The 16422-nt window shown below is 54.6% G+C and overlaps 1 protein-coding gene across 1 annotated transcript in view; it reads left to right on the top strand.

Annotated features, from left to right (window-relative positions):
* sdk2b (sidekick cell adhesion molecule 2b) overlaps positions 1-14307 on the top strand; it is a 63899-nt gene extending 49592 nt beyond the window's left edge. Inside the window, exons 37-44 of the mRNA XM_084670095.1 lie at positions 443-580; positions 878-1039; positions 1394-1519; positions 2281-2445; positions 2587-2727; positions 3970-4108; positions 8054-8183; positions 13888-14307. Coding sequence (XP_084526221.1) covers positions 443-580; positions 878-1039; positions 1394-1519; positions 2281-2445; positions 2587-2727; positions 3970-4108; positions 8054-8183; positions 13888-14307 — 1421 coding nt within the window. The remainder of the gene's footprint in view (positions 1-442; positions 581-877; positions 1040-1393; positions 1520-2280; positions 2446-2586; positions 2728-3969; positions 4109-8053; positions 8184-13887) is intronic.
* The last annotated feature ends 2115 nt before the right edge of the window (positions 14308-16422 follow it).

Here is a 16422-nt window from a genome sequence, read left to right as displayed (position 1 = left end):
GGGGGGCGAGTCCTGTGGCCCGAAGCCATGGAGGAGGAAGCGGATGACAGGCTGGATGAGTAGAGAAGGGATGAGGGGAGATGCACAGGGCTGATTTCAGGACAAGGAGGCTGTGTGGGGGATGTCTCGAGGACAGTGGAACTGTGTTCTTTGCAGTAGGGTTGCCAGGTTGTTGCGTCGCCAGTCACTGTGGTAGAAGAATCGAAGCCTCAAGCCTGGAGTCATTTGACACCAATTCAAAAAACAAACCCCCCATTTCAAACGCTTTTCGTTGCGTCGCTTTTCTCGGCAGCTTTTTTCCTTTTTCAGTCGCTGACAAACAAACTTGAACTTACTCCCCCCCCCACACCTCTCACCCCCAACCAGCCCCAGAAATGGCATACCAAAGTCCAGGTGCCGTCATGTCTTGTCGCTACGCTAACCTTTCCCCTCTGTCCGTCAGCCCCCAGCACCCCCAGCTTCATCCACTTCAGCGAGCTGACCACCACCTCTGTCAACGTCTCCTGGGGGGAGCCCACCTATCCCAACGGCATCATCGAGGGCTACCGCCTGGTCTACGAACCCTACACCCCCATCGACGGTAAGCCCCGCCCCTACCCATCCATAGCCCACCCAGGCTCACCTGGGACTCTAACCATCACCACACCATCAAACATACACATACAGCCGCGGCCGAATAACGTAGCTTCGATCGCTTTCATCGGATGATGTGTGACTAAGCCAATGACCTGAGTAACCTGAACTAATGGGAGTGCTTGAGTGTGCTTGTGTCCCTGTGTGTTGTCGCCCGGGGGGTGAGACCCGCTCTAAATGTGGTGTGTTTGTCTAGACTCTTCAGTGGCCTGTGTCGACTGTCTTCACTCCCCCTCCCCCCCAGGAGTCAGCAAGATAGTCACGGTGGACGTGAAGGGGGGCGCGCCCTTCTGGATGAAGATCAAGGATCTGGCCGACGGGGTCACCTACAACTTCCGCATCCGCGCCAAAACCTTCACCTACGGCCCTGATGTGGAGGCTAACATCACCACCGGCCCTGGGGAAGGTCTGTCTCTCTGTATGTCTGTATGTCTGTCTGTCTGTATGTCTCTCTGTTTATCTCTCGCTCTCTCTCCCTGCCTGCCTGCCTGTCTCTGTTTATCTCTATGCCTGTCAGTTTGTCCATCTTTATGTCTGTCTGTGTCTGTGTCTCTTTCTCTTTGTTTCTCCTCCTGACTGCCTGCCTGCCTGCCTGTGTATCTGTCTATCTCTTTGCTTATCTGCCTGTCTGTCTCTTTGTTTTGGTTCTGGTTCTCGGCCGGATCCTCACTGTCTGCCCGTCTCACCGTCTGTAGATAGACACGCAGCAGATCTCTAAACGTGTCTTTCTAACACGGGGGTTCCCTCTGCTGGCTCCCAGGTGCCCCGGGTCCCCCCGGAGACCCCTTCATCTCTCGCTACGGCTCGGCCCTGACCATCCACTGGGCCAGCGGAGACCCCGGGCGCTCCCCCATCACGCGCTACGTCATCGAGGCCAGACCCTCAGGTGAGCCGCACCACCGCCGCTTCCAGGAGATCTCACCCCCTGAGCGTGATGGTTTCACCTCACCACCCGATGTTCCGGGCCCAGGCGCTGAAGCACTCACAAAGGCTGCCAGATCAGGTTCTCTTAAGTGCTGGTCAGCAGGTTCTAGCGGTTGTATTGATTACAGTGGGGATATGGGGACCAGTGGTTTTGCGTTCCACTGTGATTATCAACTCAGAGGAGGGGCGTGGGATGATGGACTGGTGTTGCCCCCTCCCTCACACACACACACACACATCATCGTCCAGAAACCACTGGGAACCGCTGGCCTAATGACTCTGCTCCCCTAATCCATTCAGACTTCGCTCTCCGAACACAGCCATCGCACTCTGCATGAGCCTTGGTGTCTGCCTGTGTTGTGGAGGCCTCTATAAATGTTGTCAAAATCCAAAGTAGATTTAGGATCATTAGCACTCAGGCCTTATGTTCCCTGGCATCTTTTACAGAGCAAACAGAAAAACTGCTCATATTCACTCTGGTGAGTTATGTCTCCTCTGTGTTGCCGTAAAGACTGTTATAGGATTTATGAGAGCAGTGAAATTTATGAATTGTAAAACGTTTTTGTGTTATGGATTACCTCATGCAACGCCAGATTGTGATTTTACGCTATTGTAAACCAGGCTTTTAGACTCGACTCATCAGCTACTCTTTATAGTCTTTATTTTAATGTTTATATTATGTCGGACTGTAACTTGAAACGCTCCCTCTCCCCACTGTCGTAGATGAGGGCTTGTGGGATATCTTGATCAAAGACATCCCCAAGGAAGTGACATCATACACGTTCAACATGGACATCCTGAAGCAGGGCGTCAGCTACGACTTCCGGGTCATAGGGGTCAACGACTACGGCTACGGCACTCCCAGTTCCCCCTCTCCCTCCATCTCTGGTGAGTGACCGATAGGGACCTTGAGTATCCTAGCTTTACCATCCTTACCAAAACATTGCACTTGGCTCTACACGTGTGAATGTTCTCGGGGGATGTTTGGAGTCCCTGTTGTTCCCTTACCGTCGCCGCTCTGTCCTCCAGCCCAGAAGGTGGCGCCGTTCTATGAGGAGTGGTGGTTCCTGGTGGTGGTGGCCCTGGTGGGCCTTATCTTCATCCTCCTCCTGGTCTTCATCCTCATCATCCGAGGCCAGAGTAAGAAGTACTCCAAGAAGTCGGACTCAGGTGGGTCTGAGCCCGTTCCTCTGCAGCCCAGGAGAGTCGCGGGAGGTAGATGGGTTAGGGGCTGACTGAGGGGAGGGGAGGGGGGGGGGGTGAGGAGAGAAGAGGAGAAAAAAGAGGAGAGAAACGGCTAAGAAAAGAGCGGGGGGAGCGACAAACAGAAGTGGGGGGGTGGTAGCATGTAGGTGGTGGTGGGGAGTGAGGGGAGAGGGGGGAGGGGGCGTTGTTGTTGTGCGGTCGAGCACGATTCTGACATCAGCGAGTGTTTCCCATCACTCAGCTCCTCTGTCCAGGCTGTGCCAGCGGCAGGCTGCCAGGCTCCCAGCCTGCCAGGCTCCCAGCCTGCCAGGCTCCCAGCCTGCCAGGCTCCCAGCCTGCCAGGCTCCCAGCCTGCCAGGCTCCCAGCCTGCCAGGCTCCCAGCCTGCCAGGCTCCCAGCCTGCCAAGCTCCCAGGCTGCCAGGCCAAGGCAGGAGGGCACTGTACCATCACGGGTCACTGGCCGTCCTTCTGACTGAGAGAGGAAACACAGAGGCTCCCTCTCACTGTCACACACAAAGAGGCTCTCACAGTAGACCCCGCCCCCCTCTTCCTCCTCCCTCCGCCCCCCAGATCCCCCTTTTCTCTCCCTGCCAACCCGTTGCACAATCCTCTGTGTCTGTGCAGGCCCCGGTTCACCTGGTGTAACCTCGGAACGGGTCCTTTCTTTAGAGGAGACGGTGTGTGTGTGTGTGTGTGTGGGGTGGGGGGGGGATGTCTTTGCAGGCTAGGTGTCTATAAGCCCCGGGGGAGGCGGAGGGGGAGGTGGGGGTGGAGGGGGGAGGTGGGGGTGGAGGGGTGAGGGATACGCAGACAAACGCTGAGTCTGCAGATGAGTCACCGCTGATCAGTGTTGGAGACAGCTGGTGGGAGTTTCAGCTGAGGTCATGTTTTCTTCCATGCCGTCACGTCGCCGGGGCTTCTATCAATAGACCTCGAGTTCTCTCTCTCTCCCCTGTAGCTGAAATGTCAAGAGAACTCGTCGTGACTCGTCGTTTCGTGACCTCACTCTCCACTCGCCATGCGAACCCCGCTCTGACCTCTGGCTGTCTGTAGATGATGCTGTAGACCCTGTATCTCATTACCCTACCCCCCCCACCCCCCACCCCTCCCCCCCACCCCCTTCATCACCCTGACCGTCTCTGCATCACTAACCGTCACCGTGTCACCGGCCTGTGGTCACACAGAATTTTCCTATGTGTGTTCAGGGAACAACTCCAACTGCAACGCCCTCACGCACGGAGACATGGTCAGCCTGGACGAGGGACGCTTCCCCGCGCTGGAGCTCAACAACCGACGGCTGTCCGTCAAAAACTCCTTCTGCCGCAAGAACGGCGTGTACACCAGGTCAGGAACGCACCCAAACACCGTTGTCTCTTCAAATGAATGCAATTGAACACGCATGACCCGTTCCTCCGAGAGGGGTACTAAATGGGCCTCGTGCTTTGAGGTGGAGTTCGAGGTTGGAGCCCGGTGGAAAGTCGAGCTTTGTAAAAGAGTAGCCGTTTCGTCAGACCATAGCAGAGTTTCCACTGTGAAACATCTCACGGTGAGAAGCCTTCTGCCTCTCTGCTGTGCTAAGGAGGCTCTGGGAAACCTGACCTCTCGTCACGCATTCAGCAGACTCCTACTCTGAGAAACAGCCCATCATCACCAGAGAGACTGCATAGAAGAGATAAGACAGCACTTTATTATAATCCCCAGGTGGGGGAATTTGGGGAAGAACAGATACAGCACTTACACCACACAACTACAGAAGGCTTTCATGTGTATGGACACACACTTCCTGTGTGTGTCTGTGTCTGTGTGTGTCTGTGTCTGTGTGTGTGTGTGTCTAGATCTCCTCCCAGAAGCATTTCGTTTCATTAGGAATATTTTCAATTGGATAACAGTCCCTGGGTTTTGATGAGAAGTCTATGCCACAGGTTCAGGCTGACTGCGGACACAGGGGAGTGTGTGTATAATTGTAAGTGTTTATGTGTGTAATTCGCTGAATCTGCGTGTCCAATAGCACGCGTGCTTTTTTCCTTTTCCCTGTGGTGCTGGCTGGTGTGAGTACTGTACTGTGTGTGTGTGTGTGTGTCTGTGTGACCTTGACGAAGGATCAAAGCTGCCCTGGGTCTTTGAGGAGCGGCCAGGTCAGGCTGGAATGCACAGATCCTCCAGCCTCTGATCTGCCTTCACACAGCCGAGGTGATGGATTCGAATACCTGGGGCCGCTATGGGCTCCCTGCTGCAGCTCACACTCGACAACAACGCTCCAACAAATTGTCGAATCCATCGCACCCCAAGTCTGAGCTTGAATCATTTGTATTTATTTTTTTGGGGGGTGGTGGGGGGTTATTCAGCAAAAAAATATGCTTTGAGAGGAAGTGTGTGTTGATTCTAATACTGTGTGAAGCGCTGACAAGAATTTGCTGCAGTCTGGTTATTTAAAGAAACACAACAAAGCTGTGTTACTTGCAGCAAGAAAAACAAGAAGCATTGAAATGCCTTTTGTTTATAGTTTGTCTGTGTGTGCTGGTGTTTTTGCATCTTCCCTTCCATTACTGAGCGCAAATAAACACAGATTTGAACATTCCCAGAGTTCGCATGACCCTTGAACGTCAGACACATGTAAATGAGTCCCTACAGAGAGAAATAGTGAGAGATTCTGATTTCTGAGAGAGAGAGAGAGAGAGAGGAAGAGGAAGAGAGAGAGAGGAAGAGAGAGAGAGAGAGAGAGAGAGAGAGAGAGAGAGAGAAAGAGAGAGAGAGAGAAAAGGGAGAGGGTGGTAAGAGAGGGATGAGTTTTCCCCTCCAGCAGCGATTATACATGATTAACCCCTTACCCTCCACCGGGGGATGATCGCTCTTCCTCCTCCTTCCAGGGGAGCTCATCCATAATTCACCCCTCGCTCAGGAGTGAACGAGACTCTCGGGGAGACGGGCAGGAAGGAAGGGAGACTGTTGCTGTGCTCTGCATTTCCAAACAGGCTGTTTATCATAATCCTCCCCGAGAAACTGACATGCTCTGTGTGGACACTGTGCTGGTCAGCATCATTGCGGTTGAGCTACTCCAGCGGCAGGAGGAAGTGGGGGTGTGTTGGAGGCTCACTAGGACAGGCGCAGTGGGGTGTTTACTCTGGTGGGGGGGGCGGGGGGGCGGGTGGGGGCGGGTTGGGGGGTGGGGGGGGGGGGGGGGCGGGGGGCGACTCTCTGTCCAGGCGGGGCGAGGCTAGGTCTCACTCTGTCTGCGCAGGGTCTGTTTTGGGGGGATTCTGACCTCGGTAACAGATGGTTACCTTCGCTATCTTTCACTGGGCCCTTGCAGACAGACCGGATAACACTGTCCAGAGAGAGAGAGAGAGAGAGAGATAGATTGGGAGGACAGAGAGAAGAGTAGGGGCAGAGATAAAGCGTGAGGATGGAGAGATTAGATGAGAGAAAGAGAGAGGGGGAGGATGGAGAGATCGGACAGGAGGGAGAGGGGGAGGACAGAGAGGGGTGACGAGGGGTCCACAGTCTTCATCGGAGGAGGGAGACAGATTGTGCAGAGTCCTTCCATCCAAGTCAGACTGTCCTCTCTGTCAGCGAGGTCAGAGAGGAGAGGCTGTCAGGACCTCCGCTGGCCTCCACACAGCTCAGCCTCCACACAGCTTCAGCCTCCACACAGCTTCAGCCTCCACACAGCCCAGCCTCCACACAGCTCAGCCTCCACACAGCCCAGCCTCCACACTGCTTCAGCCTACACACAGCTCAGCCTACACACTGCTTCAGCCTCCACACAGCCCAGCCTCCACACTACTTCAGCCTACACACAGCCCAGCCTCCACACTGCTTCAGCCTCCACACAGCCCAGCCTCCACACAGCTCAGCCTCCACACTGCTTCAGCCTCCACACTGCTTCAGCCTCCACACAGCTCAGCCTCCACACAGCTTCAGCCTCCACACTGCTTCAGCCTCCACACAGCTTCAGCCTCCACACAGCTTCAGCCTCCACACAGCTTCAGCCTCCACACAGCTTCAGCCTCCACACAGCCCAGCCTCCACACCAGCCGCGGCCTTGTCACTGTCTGTGTCTCAGTCCTCAACTCCAGTTGAGTGGATTAAACCTTATCTAGTTAGTGTTTATTAGCCTGATTTGATGTACCTGAATCGCTACTCGCTCTGTGATTAGGCCCTTAATGGCTGAGACGGTTTGAAATCAGTCCACAACTTTGAATTCTACTGTACCGTTGTATCGTAAATTTCCAACGACAAAAAGTCGTCCAATGATAACAAACTCTCACCTCAAATGTCTTAGGAATGCATTTGCTGGGAAACATGTTTATGTGGAAAATAGTTATGCAAATGCTTTGCTAGATTGAGACTGGGTAAAGGTTGTCTGTAGCCGCCCCAGTGCGGCCTGGATGAGAGTCGAGACTCAGTCTGAGCCAAGCCAGGCCGTGCCAAACCAGGCCGTGCCAAACCAGGACCAATCCAACACAGATGGAAGACTGTTCAGGGTTTGGGTTCGTGGAAAATCTGGAGAAGCTTTGGGACAGAGGAGAGACTACACATTGCCTTTCCTTGCTTTCTCAATATCTCTTTCCTCCTTTATATCTCTCTTCTTTTACCTCTCTCTCTTTCTCTCCTTCTCTCTCTTGACCTGTATCTCTCCCTCCTTGACCTCCCCTCCCTCACAAATCCAACCTTCTACCTCTGCAGGAGATATTCATCAGCATTGGCTGTTGTTTCAGTTGACTTGGACCTTATCCTGTATTCTGACGCGGGGCAGGGCATATCCTTCAACGTAAAGACATGCCTCCCTGCTGGAGAGAAGAGAGCAGTTGGCTCCACAAAGCTTCAGTGTGTTCCTGGGTCACAAGGCCCTGGTGCCTGCCATTCCTCAGCCCACATCGAGGATTTAATCAGGGAGAGATATTCATCCCTGGGGAGGCTGGAGGCAGTCACCTCATGGGTGTCCCATGATTCTCATAAAGTCACCCCCCCCATGCCCCTCTCTCCACCCCCTGCCCACACACACACACACACACATCTGTACTGTCTATATCAGATACCCACAGGCACCCCACCACACACACACACACACACACACACACGGTCTTCTAAATCAGGGTGGCCCAGAGGGGTGGCGTTCTGGTCTGTGTTCTACTCCAAATGTACTGGCAGGCTTTGATGTTTGAAGCAAAGTCGCTTTAGGTTACCCCGGCAAGCTGGCATGACAGGAGGATACCCCCCCACACAAATGAAAGCCATCGTGCGCATCATAGTCATTGACCCCATGTGTGTGTGTGTGTGTGTGTGTAGATCTCCACCCAGGCCCAGCCCTGGTAGCCTGCACTACTCGGACGAGGACGTGAGCACCAAGTACAACGACCTCATCCCCGCCGAGAGCAGCAGTCTGACGGAGAAGCCCTCGGAGATCTCCGACTCACAGGTACCCCAACCGCCTCTGTTACCCTCAGAGCGCCGACGCAGCGCCAGTGTGTATGCCAGCCACCGATGGGCTCTGTTGTTGATGTCGTCGTCGTCTCGCCACAGGTTAGCTGTTCACCGGCTTGTGAGTGTGCTGTCTGTGGTCCATCCAGCGCTGTGTCGTCTTCCTGTGTGTCATGGTCACCCTGTTTCATCGCGGAAAGTTCCAGAATCCGTGCCGGAGGCCTACAGTTCGTAGGGTCCAGATAGCAGCATGGTGGTTGTTCGGGGTCAAAACGTAATCCCCCAGCTCCACATCAAGGCGTCAGGGGAGGGCATCTTCTGCCTGGCATCTGTCCAGAACCCTGGTCCAGACCGGAGGCCTTTGCCTCTTGCGAGCGTTTTTTCCCCCACGATGCCTCACTCAAGTCTGCCGCCCTGGCATCGACTGAGTCACATGGGCGTCTCTTTCTATCTTTTGTTGACTTTGCCGTCCCACCCTCTTCGTGTCCTCAGCTCGTCGTTGCTGTTTCTTTTCAGGCAGAGGCAGTACCCCCCCACACACACACTCTCCCCCCCCCCCCCCCCCCATCTCTTGTGGTCTAGGGGAGGACGCCTCTGGTCCACAGGCTGGTTTTGATGGTAGTGAGATGAAAGGCAGGGTGGAAGCAGTGCCTGAATTCCCCTGGTTTCATGCTCCCTCAAATGTTCCCTTTCATGTCGGAATTCTTTACTCTTGAGCCGTCTCCGAATTATCTCCGAATCTGGTTCGGCTGTCGACGGAATCAATCCCAGCGTTAATTCTTCCCCCGGGGGATCTCTCTTCGGCTGCCCTGATCCCCTACCCTGGCTCTCCTCACTCCAATCCGCCCCATCTCCTCGGCAATGAATCGCTACGGACAGGATCTTTCGGAGAGGGAGAGAAACATCCTCAGAGATGAGGCATTTCGACATGTCATCGCGTCCCCGGCGTATCGAGTGGTCACACTTGCGCATTGTCAAACAAGCTCCGATCTACAGTTTTCCACTAACCCCTCCTGCCTGCCCCCCCCCCCCCCACTCCCCCCTCCCCGGAGGTTGGTGGAGGGGGGGAACTGCCTTTGAAGCTGCCCTTAACCCACCCACCCACACCCCCCCCCCCCTCGCTCCCCTGCCAGCCCACTGACAGCCAGCCTCATCATCACCCAGTGGTCCCCGGCAGAGCACCTGGAATGTCCTTTGAAGCTGCTGTGAGTGGGGATCCCTCCGGACCTTTCTCCAGGAGAACCCCAGCCCACATCCAAACCATTGTCCTCGCCTTAAGAGGGGATCCAATGAATGCCTAGGGTTGCCCGGGCCAACTAGTCCACCATGACAGAGCTATTCCAGGTATCGGCAGCTCAAATGCCCGTAGAAACTCACACACAAACACGCAGAAAGCGAAGGATGCCTGCAGGCTGTGTCGTCAGCGTGATACTTTCGATTCGAAAGTAGTCATAGACGACCAGGTGATCTCACCCCCGAGTCATTACAGGGCATGTGCCTCTCCTTTCACAGTCTGCGGGAGAGAAAAGATGACGGGTGTTTTCCCCCTCTGTGTTCTCACTCCTGGCAACAAAGATTCCTGGCCCGGGCCCAACAGAGAGGCGTTTCAGGTGTCGACACAGAACACACCCGCTCGCCACTAGGCCGGGCAGCATTAGAACACCACGGCGTCACCGCGTCCCTCGCCGAAAGAACATGAACGGAACGAAACGTGAACGAAAAGAAACGTGAAAAGGAAGGTTGCTGTCTGTGGACGTTCTGAAAGTTGACTCGTGTCGAGAAATAGGAATTGCCCGTGCCTCCGTCGCGCTCAGACACGGCGAGACACCGTCGTGTCTCTGCTCGTGACACCCACCAGACGAGGGGAGCTAAGTCCCACTGTGGGTGATGGATGAAGCCCAACCAGCACGCACCTCGGGATGCTTTCTGGAATCATATTCATCATCCACACGAACCATTTTGTCTCTGCCTCTCTCTCTCTGTCAAGACTCCGCAGACAGCTGGATTCACTCTCTCCCCTCTCTTGTCATCGCTTACTCCCTCGCTCTGGCAAACACACACACACACGCACGCACGCGCACACTCTCAACAAACACGCGGCGAGCACCCACGCCCGCATACAAACGTTCCGACGCGCGCGCCCATACACAAACGCGCACGCCCCAAGGCGGGTTCCTGTAAACACGTCAGTCTGTTGTATCCAGTCGTACAATGTTCGCCACTCAACAGAGATGATATTTGCCAGACAAAGACACCCCCCCTCCTGTTCCCCCATACCCCAAAACCTCCACCCCCCCCTCTTCTCGGGCTCCCTGCTGTGCTCATTGTAATAATGAGAGGGAAGTGGTACAGACCATGACCCCTCTCCCATCCTTCATATAATCCATAATGGGGGGACAAAGGATTAGCCCCTCTCGGGGTGTGGTGAGAGGGTCAGCTCTACAGGGGGGCTGGAGACTCCTAGGAGCTTCTGAGAGATTCAGCTGAAGAGGAGCCTGTCGTCGGACACGGGCAAACGGACGGCTCGTCGCCGCGCTCCCTCTCACCTGTCCCCATGTGCCGCGGACAAGCGCGTCTGCGTCGCGGGACGCCCAGCGCTTTCTCTCCGCCAACTGGGTCAGAAGAAATGGTGACCTACATTCAAACGAGAGGTTTTTGTTCCCCTCTCTTTTCTCCCCCCCCTCGTCGGTATGTCTCGACGCACGCTCTAGTCCCAACTGTCGTCAGTGCCCCTGGGGAAAGGAGGTGTGTTGAGTTTCGTCAACCTCCCTGATACTGAACCGTCCCCTGACAGAACGCTGGGCCCACGCCGTTTAGTATTTTTTCTGCATCCTAATCTCGGGGGGCTACTCCCTGATTCCGCAGAACGGCGCCTGGGATGCGACGGTGGGCCGGCTGGTGTGTGTTTTCTGCCCAGATAGCTGCGGAGCCCCCCCACCCTCATTCCCCCCCCACCCTCTCACCCCCTCCACAGCCCTCGCTTGTCCTCTAGTACCAGGCTCTGCTAATGAGCCTCTAATCTGCCGGAATCTGCTCGCCTGAATCGCTGATGCAGTGGCCGTGCACCCGTGCCAAGGTTAACCTCGTCCCGTTCCAAGGACGCGACCCACAAGCAGGGCCTCGAGTTGTTCTGGACAAAGGATGCGGAATGGAGAGAGTGAGGGAGGGAGGGGGGGGGGGGGAGGGGAGGGGGGACTCACAGGAGAAAGAACATCTGTTACGCACACACACCACAAAGACCCATGAGAGAGTGGGCCACCTCCGTCGCTTACTCCCACTTCCCCCTGCATACACACACACACACACACACACACACATAAGCAGACGGATACTCTCACAACCCCACCCCCACCGCCCCACGTGCACACACTTAGACCCAAACTCCACAGACGCGCACGCTCGCAGCGTTCCCTGTGAATCTCAGTCAATGAGATCATGTCACTCGAAGGGGCTTCGGCGGTGTGCAGATCAGTGTGAGTGGCTCTTGTTGGTCCCTCGTTGTGTTCCTGAAAGCACAGGCATGACAGGAATGCCTCTCTCTGTGTCCCCAACCCCTCTGGGAATCCTACACTGATAAACAAGCAACAGTATCACACATGGACACAGCCATGTTGCTGTCCAAAGACAAGTCCTTGAAAAAAATCACAAACAAGACACACATTTTCTTTTTTTTTTTCTTTTTTTTTTATATATATATATATACACATCCTGTAGGTGTTAACTTACGGAGACGTTGCCAAGCGATGCTTCATCGAGGGACGTAACCGTTGAACTTTCCATGAGTTAAGAGTGGATCGCTGTGTAAAGGTGTCAGGGCAGGGAGGGAGTGGAGGGCTGGTGTGCGTGTGACCTGTCTGTGTTTGACGGACTGCAGGGGAGCGGCAGGAGTAATCCTCCCTGCTGAATCAGAGCTGGGGAGCCGGGGGAGCGTAACTCAACACCGCCGTCGGCTCCTCCGCCTGTCCTCCCTCCTGCCCTGTGAAGGATAGAGGAGTTTGGCATGAAGGCCATAGGGTTTGGGGTGGCGGGGGAGGCGGGGGTGGCGGGGGTGGAGGCAGTTGTAGTGGGGTAGTCGGTTGGGAACAATGGATGTTTTGAGGGGAGGGGGAGGAAGAAGAAGGGGGGTTTGTTGAGAGGTTTGGAGGACAGGGGGTAGAAGGTGGGTGGGAGACACAGTGGTCTGTTCCCCAGATAGCGGAGCCCCCCCCCCCCACCACCACCACCACCACCCTTTCAACTCAGGGCCCCCGCCATGCTGAAGATAAAGAGGGGAAGGGAGAGGGGCGACCCACCTTGACGTTCCCCAAACATCACCACCATCTCTGGCTGGCTGAAAACTGATACCCCCCCCCTTCACTAGCATCTGTTTTAGGCTTCTCGCTCGAGCCTAACTGAACGTGATGACAGGCAGGCCGACGGGGTACGAGGAGGCGTTGAAGCGGCCGCGTCATTCACCATTGCGGCGATTGGTCAATCGCCAGCTTCCTTTTACACCAATTAGGTGATGGCCAACAGAACCCCAGACCCCACAGAATGGCCAGAGATTGGCAGGTTCCTGTTTTGACAGATGGAATTTTTGGTGACATGGCAACAAAACAACCACGTAGGCCAACCCCTTCAAGCCCGAGGACAAAAGGAGGGACTAGGATGCGTCCTTTGAAATTCCTCGCGATCCGTGGTTGAAATGATTCGAACAAATGAGAAGGTAAGTGGCACAGGAGCCCGGGGGAAAATGAAGGTGACGGTACTTCAACCCTAAATTTTTTCTAACGAGGACACAAGTTCAGTTGAGGCGAGGGGTTCTCCCACGGCAACATTGTCGGTCCCACTGAAGGAACGGCATGCTGGGGTCTACCAGGACCCACTGCTCCACCCGGGGCCGTTTCAAAACAAACACGACGACAAACCCCAAACCAACAAAAAAACAAACAAAAACAAACAAACCCCATGTCTTTGTTCACCCCTAGGAGGCGCTGGTGTTCTCATACGGGACTGGCGGCCTGCACGTGCCCCCGCTGCACTGGGTGAGGCTGAGCGGCTGCCTGCTTGTTTGTCTTGTAGAGTGCTGCTGTAGGTCGATAGTCCTCCCTCCTCCTCCCTCCTCCTCCCCTCCGTCCTCCTGCCCTCCCTCCTCCTCCCCTCCCTCTCCCATCCCTCCTCCTCCCTCCTCCCCTTCCTCCTCCTCTTCCTCCTCTCCCTCTCCCCTCCCTCCTCCCCCGAGCCGTCTCCTCTGCCGTGTGCCGTAGATCTCAGTCAATCCCTGAACCCCCCTCCCATCCTTCCCCCCACCCTCCCCCCCCCCAAAAAAAAAAAAAACATGTGGCTTGATTAGTTTGTCGGTAGATGAAGCAAAAAGTTGAATCTTGGAAATCTCCAATTTGACCTGTGCCCTCCAGTGTCGTCGTTGGTCTGTTTGCCATGCACGTGTCATCCTTCCAGCGCCGAATCATCCTCTGCAGTCATGCGCCACCTCGTTGTGTGTGCGTGTGTGTTTGTGTGCGCGTGTCCGTGTGTGTTATAGTACCTCTAGTGAGATAGACCTTGTTTTCAATCCCGACTGTGATCCTAAAATAACCAACCATTTTCATTTACAGCATCCAAACCTCTAACACCTCCTCATCAAAGCTAGCGTGGTTTCTAACCCCCCTCCCTCCCTCTCCCCCTCCCTCCCTCTCCCCCCCCCCTTCCCTCTCCCCCCTCAGGGCAGCGACAGCGAGTACGAGGTGGACCAGAACCGCCAGAAGACCCACTCCTTCGTCAACCACTACATCAGCGACCCGACCTACTACAACTCGTGGCGCCGCCAGCAGAAGGGCATCTCCCGGGCGCAGGCCTACAGCTACACCGAGTCCGAGTCGGGCGACCCGGAGCACTGCGCCCCGCCTCCTCTGCCCCCCCTGCCCCCCCTGCCCCCCCAGCTCAGCTCCCCCAGCCCCCAGCCCCAGGCGCAGTGCCCGCCCCAGGGCCAGGGCAGCCTGTTCAGACCCAAGGGCAGCCGGACTCCCACCCCGTGTCAGCAGAGCTCCAACCCCCCCAGCCAGCACGGCACCCTCTACCGGCCCCCCAGCAGCCTGGCCCCCGGCTCCAGGGCCCCCATCGCCGGATTCTCCTCTTTCGTCTGACGCCAAGAGGGGGACTCCTGCCTGGGTGACCCCGCCCCCCCCCCCCCCCCCTCCCCCAAGCCTGTGTCAACAGAGAATACTGCAGTGCTCACAACAGCATGCCCGGTCTACATTCACTTCTTTTTTGTCATCATGTTTTTCTCATGAAAAGGTGTTTACCATTACTTTTAAATTACTTTATTTGTACTTTGTTTTTGTTTTTTACAAGATGGGTTCAAAGAGTATTCTGCATACAGGGCACAAAAGCAACAAAATACATTGGTGTGATACTTTTTCCTATTGTGTGCGTGTGCCAGCCTAAACTTGGTTTCCTCTCCTCAACTGAGGGGCCGCTTGTGAGATGGTGACTGCATATATTTGCTTTCCTGTTTGTTTTGCCGCTTGAGCAACTTGCATGAGTTTTTCTTTTGGTATCAGTTCTTTTCTCTGTTTATTTGTTGATACTGTATACTTTTTCACACACATGAAAGAAAAAAAAGAAAATAATATTTTAGGTTCTGTAAAAAGTCACCAGATTATATGGAGAAAAAAATATTGAAGAGTAAGGCGTTTGGACCATGTCTGGATAAAAAACCTTGATGAACGACAACACGCTGATGGTTCATGTGATGGACAATCGTTGAAAGGATGTATATGATACACAAAAGAGATATTAATCGATTGGTAGGAAGACTTAGCAATGAATGTCAGACATGAGGACGACCATTTTGAGGCCAGTGTCGCCATATGTAGACACGTGGACCTATTTTGTTGGGAAGGACCCCAAGATTTGTTCGCACTCTCACCTTTGACCTACGGGCCTCGACCCTTAGCACGGGGAGCACACACGCGCCAGGGCTCGTCCAATCCCAAGGACGCAGCGTACGTGCCTTGAGCGCAACCCCGGAACAGGAGATGTACTGCGTCGACGTGAACATATCGGTGTTATCGTCTGCCAGCTTTCTCAGAAAGCCACTCACGGAATCTGAGAGGCCTTATCGAGTCTCGTGTATATCCACGACCTCTGACCCGACGTACTGCTGCGCGCGGCTGACACCCGAGTTCTCCCTCCGCCTGAGGGGGAATCCCCCCCCCCGGGCCCGACAGCCGTCAGCCAGTGCCCCTCAGCACACCCACCTTTTTAGAGTTTGACCCTGCGATGTCACGACACACACACACGCGCCCCGCCGCATCACAGAGCTGAAGAGAGGTCCAAGAGAGGTCAGTTGGGTATTTCAGTAGCGAACAAGACTCCTCTCCCCCCCCCCCCCCAGCCCCGCCCCTCTGCGGACACTGCTTCTAAGACTCCATGGGGAGGCCTCGGACCAGGCAGAGGTATCACTGCTTCTCTGCCGGAGCTGTTATCTGGGGGGGGGGGATCTCGCTTCAATGATATCATCAGCTTTGAGCCGTCGCCGAGAGATGATGTCACAGGACTGCCTCGCCTCGCCCGTCGTGTTATCAGTATTAGTGGAAGGACGCAACACAGGTGTGACTGTGTGTCACTTCCCCAAATATGAGACTATCGTGCGTGTGTGTGTATCTGTATGTGTGTGTGTGTGTGTGATTACACTTCTTCTGTGTAAGCTTTACAGAGCATTCACTGTGTCTGGATACAAAGAGACTGGCAGCTGGTGCTCACTTGGCCCAGGACGGGGTCGTCTCTGCCCTTCTGCCCACGCCAAAGGCAACACGTAGTACAGAGTCAGTGGTGTTTCATAGTTCTAAAATGACCATCTGCTTTTTTCTCTGTGGGGTGAATTCACTGTACGCAAAACCTATCATGCTGAATATGAATGGATATGATCACGGTATATTTCCAAAATAAATTATTTTTCAATGGGTGTCCTGTGACTGAATGATGTCATGGCTGGGTATGTGAATACTACTGTTTTTTGTTGTTGTGTTTTTGTCATATTTACTTTGTTGATCCGAAGATTAAAAATGTCCTCAAGTAGATGGAAACTGAAAAGAGAAAAGTATGTATGAAGGCTGGGCGTGTGTATGGAGTATATCCTGTATGAGGAGGTAAGGTTTATGTCAAATTCCACACAAACCTTCCTTGTGAGGGCTGCCGTCGTCCCAGTCAGAGATAAGTCACTCTTGGTGGTGTTGTGAAGCACTTCCCTTGACCAC

Source organism: Hypomesus nipponensis, chromosome 13 (assembly GCF_054491055.1).
Source record: "Hypomesus nipponensis isolate SF chromosome 13, ASM5449105v1, whole genome shotgun sequence".
Classification (NCBI taxonomy): Eukaryota; Metazoa; Chordata; class Actinopteri; order Osmeriformes; family Osmeridae; genus Hypomesus; species Hypomesus nipponensis.
The sequence above is the reverse complement of the archived record's forward strand: the minus strand, read 5'-3'. Positions and strand labels throughout refer to the sequence as shown.